The 7,295-nt window shown below is 30.7% G+C and overlaps 1 protein-coding gene across 1 annotated transcript; it reads right to left on the bottom strand.

Moving 5' to 3' along the window:
• Positions 1 to 4,781: 4,781 nt before the first annotated feature.
• On the bottom strand, positions 4,782 to 7,081 carry LOC111283828 (microtubule-destabilizing protein 60-like). The gene is made up of 6 exons (XM_022872455.2): positions 6,989 to 7,081; positions 5,861 to 5,893; positions 5,650 to 5,748; positions 5,492 to 5,551; positions 5,310 to 5,404; positions 4,782 to 5,198 (listed from the first exon to the last, which is right to left on the bottom strand). The coding sequence occupies exons 1-6, from the start codon at positions 7,019 to 7,021 to the stop codon at positions 5,069 to 5,071; spliced, it is 450 nt and encodes a 149-aa protein (XP_022728190.1). The 5' UTR covers positions 7,022 to 7,081; the 3' UTR covers positions 4,782 to 5,068.
• Positions 7,082 to 7,295: the final 214 nt, after the last annotated feature.

The raw sequence follows: 7,295 nt of genomic DNA on the forward strand, positions 1-7,295 counted from the left end.
ATTAATAAATTAGTATTATTTTATTTTGAATAAACTTATATGAATAGAAATAATTGTTTTATGATAAAACAAAATATCATAGCGTTTTGGAATAAATAATTATTCAAATAGTCATAACTATTTGAACTCGCTTAGTAAACATATTTATTTTTTAAATCTTTTACTTATTAACTTTGGAATTTTAATAAATTAGTACTATTTTATTCCCAATAAGCTTTTATGAACAGAAACAATTGGTTTATGACAAAACAAAATATCATAACGATTTAAAATAGATAATTATTCAAATAATCATAATTATTTAAACATGTACAGAAAACATATTTATTTTTAAAATTTTTACTAATTAATTTTTCAAATATAAATAAATTTATATTATTTTATTCAAAATAAGCTTGCATGAACAGAACTAATTATTTTATGACAAAACAAAATGTCATAATGTTTTGAAATAGATAATTGTTCATATAGTCATAACTATTTGAACATGTTCAGTAAACAGATTCATTTTTTAATTCTTTTACTCATTAATTTTAAAATATTAATAAATTAGTATTATTTTATTTCAAATAAGTTTATATAAACTGAAACAATTTTTTTTATTATAAAACAAAAGGTCACAATGATTTAAAATAGATAATTATTCAAATAGTTAGGACTATTTGAACTTGTTCAAAAACATATTTATTTCTTAAATCTTTTACTTATTAATTGTCAAAATATTAATAAATTAATATTATTGTAATTTGAATAAACTTGTGTGAACAAAAATAATTGTTTTATGATAAACAAAAAGTCATAAGAATTTGAAATAAATAATTGTTCAAATAGTCATAAGATTTGAGCTTGTTTTGTAAAAAGATTTATTTTTTAAATATTTTACTTATCAATTGTCTTTATATTAATAAATTTGTATTATTTTATTCAAAATAAGCTTGTATGAACAGAAAAAATCATTTTACGACAAAACAAAAGGTTATAGCAATTTCAAAAAGATAATTGTTGAAATAGTATAATTATTTAAACTTGTTCGACAAACAGATTTATTTTTTAAATCTCTTAATTATTAATTTTCATAATATTAATAACTTAGTATTATTTTATTTCAAATAAGCTTATATGAATTGAAATAATTTTTTTTATGACAACACAAAAGGTCATAACGATTTGAAATAGATAATAATTTAAATAGTCTGACTATTTGACCTAGTTCAATAAACATATTTATTTTTTAAATTTTTTACTCATTAATTGTTGAAATGTTAATTAATTAGTATTATTTTAATCCAAATATTATTATTTAAAATAGGATAGATTCAATTAGGTGACCAATTACACCTAAACAAAAAAAGATTGGTGGCAACTCCTAAGGTCTATATTTAATGGTAGGTCCACGGGTTTATACATTATGACAATGGTAGTTCACATAGTGTATAGCCACATTCTCATGTGATGGTTATATAAGTGATCATTTGACTTAAGATTAGTTATGATATTATATGATGAATGTTATACTTTTAACTTTACTTATTGTTCTAACCAAGAATGCTTCAGTCAAGTATTTTTGGGTATAACATAAGGCATATGAAGATGCATGAAGTAATCAAGATGGGATTCATCACCTTGTATGTTCAAGAGAGTATCTCAACTAGTCTTGATTGAATTAACTTAAGAAATCTTTGTCCAAAGTGAAATAAAAATTTAGAATTGCTCTAAAACTTGTTTGTGAGTTAATGTCAAAGACAAGACCTAACATGATTGAACAAGATTAAGCAGACACTAAGCCATACTCAATATTCAAACCGAGATATTATATGATGAAAAGGTATTAATCATAAACTAAGACTATTCATGGATAGGTTGTCAAGCCATATTGACTTTTCTTTAGCAATTGGGGGTCATGGCAATGAAGCTAACATTGATCATGATCCATAAACACAAGATTGGCCAATTGGAAAATTGGTGATGAAGATAAAAAGTTTGTTTCATCCGTAGTTGAATACTAAGGCTTACAATGCTTGTGTTTATTGGTAAAGAACCTAATAAGTCACACACAATAGAACAATTGTGAAATATTAAAATTGGGACAAATTAAGTTGGATTTAATTTGATTTTGGTTTGACCAAAAATAGAGAAAATAAAAACTAGAGAAAGAGTTTTACTTGTTTGGTCAACTAGCATGTGGAAATTTGTATTCCAAGCATTAAACCTAATGTGGTTGAATACTTCCCCTATAAAATGAACATCAAGCTGCCCCCTTTTGAAAGAAAAGAAATAGAAAAAGAGTAACAAACCAAGCATCTAGACAGAAACTCAAGAAAATATAAGAAGTCTTGCACACACTTACTAGTTATAGTGTGGTTTTAAGTTCTACAAAACCTTAGAAAATGCTTTTTCACAAGAGTTTGTGTGAATCACCATTAGATGCTAAACACTTGGGTAGCTTCTTTGCTTGCAATCAATTTGGAAGATCACCAAATTGAACCAAGGGATTTTTGGCATTCAAGGTAATAGCTTTAGCCAAAACTATGCATGCTTCTATATGTATGATGTTTGTATAATCTTACTGATTGATTTAGGCTTTATGGAATTAAAATTTTTTAAAAACTCTGCTGCTTTAACTCTGATAATGATACATAATTCCATTCATGCTTCTCTACTCATCGTATGATTCTTTTGAATTCAAAAGAGTCCTTTTGCATTCCAATTTTAGCTTTGGTTGAATATGACTTTGGATTCTATATGCTTCTTGGTTTGGCTTCATGTTAAGTTGGATATGGCTACCACATTTTGCATGGATCACTCATCTTTGCATGCATGGCTGAATGGGTTGTTGATGGACTATTCTAAGCCTTGGTCGAATGTATCTCACCAACTTTGCTTGGAGTGCATGATTCATGCATGGCCTCCTCTAGTCACCTTTGCATGGTTTGCATGGATTTTAGCTTTTACATCCAAAGTAATTTGTTTCTTCATACAAGCTTGAAATTCACAAATTTACATCATTTTAGAGCAAAATTTATGACAGTTTTCAAAATTTTGACTCTCAAATGACATGTAAATAGTTATAAATTGTATAGTCATCACAACAGATCCATTGGCCCCAGCAGCACTACTTTCTTCCCCTTCCCTTTGTTAATATCATATCCACCCCCACTGGACCCAGCTCCACCCCCTTCCTAAATAACGATCCTGGACCCCTGACGCCTACCTCTGACCCTTTGAGCTCCATTACCCTTTTCCCTGAGCTGTAGCAGCTGGCATTACAATGTTTTCCTCATCACTCGATTCCTCAATAATATTTTTTTCTCTTTAGTGTCATCTTAGTCACTCTTAGAAAAGCAAAAGAACTTGAGAAATTTTCGAACTTACCCAAAATCTCTAAAATTCATAGAATCAAAAGCCATAAAAGTTAAAAAGAAAACAACTTTCTTATTGGAAAATAGTAAAGTGAGTCCCAATCGCTTTCTTTCGTCTATTTATACCTAACCAAACATTTCAATTGAAACAGTTCATGTACAATCCCCAAACAAACCAGTTGTTTTCAAACAATTCACATAAATTCCCTAACTGGGCCTATCGATGTAATTACACAAATTTTGAAAAAACATATTTATTCGACCCAAATCCATTAAATCGACATCAAATTAATTTTTGATTAAATTCGCACGTAAAATGGTGCATTCGAAATTCACACAATAAATTCTGAAGGCACTCTTTCAAAACACATGGCCTAAACAACTACATAAATAAAAAACATGAGTGTGTGCTTCGCAACATGGCCAATGACGCGCTCAACTCACCCACACCACGTCTGCACCATAACAAACATGATAGGAAAATTTTCTCAAGTCCTTAGCTACTACTCTTTATTACTCACCATGGCACGTCATCAACTAAGCATGACAAAACAAGGCTTGCCATCAGAAAGGTTCACTAGACTAGCTCAGCCACACTTCTCTCAATGGCTTACCTCGCCAAAACTTATTTGATGCTTTCACACCTACTTGCCCACCTAGGTAAAGGTATAAGGGTGGTCACTTTATAACTGCCCCTGAACATATGGGGTAATTATTATGCCTAATCTCTTGGTCAACAAAGTCAACCTCTTTGCTCGCCAAGTCAGCACACGTCCAGCCTCCTCGCCACAATCCAATTTCGCCCTTGAGTTGCTCATTAACTAGAACTTCCTAGCCCATGGAGACAGCTCACCTAACTACCCCACTAATTTCCCATAACATGTCACCTTGCAACATACCAACTCCCATCCAACTTGCCAATAACCATTAAATGTAACCCACGTTTACTCGTGTGGGTCCTCCTCATGCTCCAGATAGACTTTTCATCAACTTTCACTGACTCCAGTCAAGTCACTAGCTATTGTCTCGTATGTAAAATAAATAAGAGGTCCAAGTAAGCATTCTGAACCATTCACCCTTAAGCTTCCTTTATACTTTTTGTAACTTATCTTCCTCCTTCAAAAACTCTAGTATACTTGATTAACTTGAGCATCAAAATGCGTCTTGGAGAACAAACTCTGGCACCTCTTGACCGTACTTTCTTGTTGCAAGCCCAAATCAATTCTAACTTATCCTCTAAATCACCATCCAACTCACCTTCACCCAAAACACCATCAACAAAACTATTTTTTAAAGTTAATTGCTAAATGGGGCATTTAGCCAAACATAATTATCCCACAAAAATTAGTCATTTGAATGGTATATACCGTAAGTTGCTTGTTCTTGAGCTCTTGTTTGTGCTTAATTTATTGGCTTGTTAGCATGCAAGAGACATGGACTCAGCTGGCATGTAAAGGGAAATTTGAGTTTCTGATGGCAAAATGAAAATACAATCCGTCTTTATTTGACAATTTAGGAGACACTATATATCAAGCCTGGGAAAGGGTTTCTGGCTATATGGATAGCTCTAAAAGGACAGAGACAGACTCCGCTAATGATATAAATGAGTACGTGAATTTAGGACATCCTATATATATATATATATTGTACATCATGAATGCACGCCATCAATCATGCTGCAGTTTGTTGTCAATTAGGTTGAAATATATTCATTTGATGGGGTTCCAAGCGTGAGCATGCTGAAAATAATGGAGCTCATTCTCCGAGATGCAACTCCAACATTTGGTATTAACAGTGCGCAAGCTGGGCTCTCTCGGGATTGTTAAAGGCCGGTTGGATCTGCAGTTCAAATTTATACACATTGAAACCAGTTTAGAATTTAGATAATTAAGATCATATATAATAATATATAATAATAATAATAATAATTACTATTATTATTACATATACCTTTGCGGGAAAAATGGTCTATCGAAGAAAGGCATGAGTTGGGCTTTTGGAACCATCTCCCTTCTTAGCAATCGAATCTCTTCTTCTTCTATCATCTACTCAGTCCACTCAATGTTAGTGTAATTAGTGTTACAGTTAATTATTAATTACCATAATTTTGGACAAGGAATTATGTAATTTACCTTTTGCAATTTTTCCACTTGTTTCTTCTGTATCTCCAACAGATATAGTTTGGTCGCCACCTAAGCATATAATTATAATTATATAGAGAAAAAAAAATTAGGAACATTGAAAACGAATGAAACTGATACTATTTCACCGAAGCGAGTGAATTACGCACTGAATAATTGAACATTGCGCGCTTAACCGCTCTTTGTTCAGTGTGAAGTTTGAATTCTAGTGGCTTAGTATTTTCCTTGGCCGGAGACTTCGGAGTAACCTACATATATATATATATGTGTGTGTGTGTGTGTGTGTGTAAAAATTGAGCTTAATTAATTATTGGAAAGTTAAATACATGCACTAGTGTAAACATGGTTAAATGAATTTACCTTGGAATATTTGTCTTTGAGTTGATCTCTTGTCTGCCAAAATGAAGCAGTTAATTCTGTTTAATTCTAGTGAGACAAGCCTTAATTTCTTTTATATCTATATCTATATATATATATATATATTCATCATGCTTTCTCATTTTGCTTTTGGCTCTTATATTATTATTATTATTATTATTATTATCTAGCATTGGGAGTTTCTTTGTGTTCATTTCAGTATTTCTTTTCCCTCCAATTGCTTCGCTTAATTGTTTAAAACAATTAAAAAGCTAACAAAAAATTAATCTAAATGAAATATAACTATGTATTTGAGCATGTTACATGCAGCAGCCTTCAAAGATGAAAAAAAAAAAAAAAAAAAGGAAAAACAATGGATAAAAATAGAGTGGCAGAAATTTGGAGCAAAAAAATTTTAAAAAATTAAAATTTTTTTTATGAATTTAGATGTATAACAAAAAAATAACTTTTAATACAACTAATAAATGAACAAAATTCACGTTTGGTATTTGAATCAATCTAAAAGTTTTAAGATCTTTTCCTTGTAATTGAGGAAAGGCTTTATTGGCAAAATTTGAAGAAAATTAAAAAAAAAAAAAAAAAAAGCAACTATTATGTTTAAATTTTAACATGTCCCTCACGTGCAAGCGGAATAAATGATTAGTAGGGTTGCATGCTAATCCAAGCGTAAAAGAAAGTACTAGCTTGAGGAAAGATTAAAAAAACATTGAACAAGTCAATGAACAATGAGTGAAAAAAATATAAATATTAGAACTCGAGAGTTCTAAAATCATGCTAAATTAAATGACCGATTACCCTAAAATGTTAAAGCAGATAAAAAAACCAATTATGATACTTAAGTTCTAATATTACGTGTTAGTGAATAATGCAACTAGTTGAAACTCAAACGATATAACGGAAACGACTGCAGTCTGGTTTAGAGTATAGCATTAAAAATAAACGAAAATGAGCAAGTAAGAAGAGAAAACAAAGGGCTGGTCTTGAACAAATTTATTGGGAAACCAAAAAAAAAACAAAATGCATGGCATTTAACGTACAATTAAATTAAATAAATTAAACAACGGAAACCAATTAAGAGGATGAGCAGCATTAATAAATATAAGTAATAACCTTTAATGCAGATTTTGTGTGTGTTCTCTCCATGTTGGACTGAATCGCTGTTGATTCCTTGAACCATAACTGAGGAGTTGAACTGGATTTAAATTATGGGACAAAAATCAAAGTTTGGAGATTTGTAACTATCTTTAGTGCTTTCTGTTGCAACATCAGCAGCATGCTAAGGGATTTGCATGTTCTCTGGCACCAAACTTTCTGATTAAATCTCCCTCTCATCCACACATATTTGATTGCCATTCCTTACTAACTTTCCTCTTCCTTCTTCCTATTAACTAATAAAATTAATCTCTAATTTCACATC

This window comes from Durio zibethinus, chromosome 3, assembly GCF_047325235.1.
Source record: "Durio zibethinus cultivar Kanyao isolate XHJ-2024 chromosome 3, ASM4732523v1, whole genome shotgun sequence".
In the NCBI taxonomy this organism is placed as follows: domain Eukaryota; kingdom Viridiplantae; phylum Streptophyta; class Magnoliopsida; order Malvales; family Malvaceae; genus Durio; species Durio zibethinus.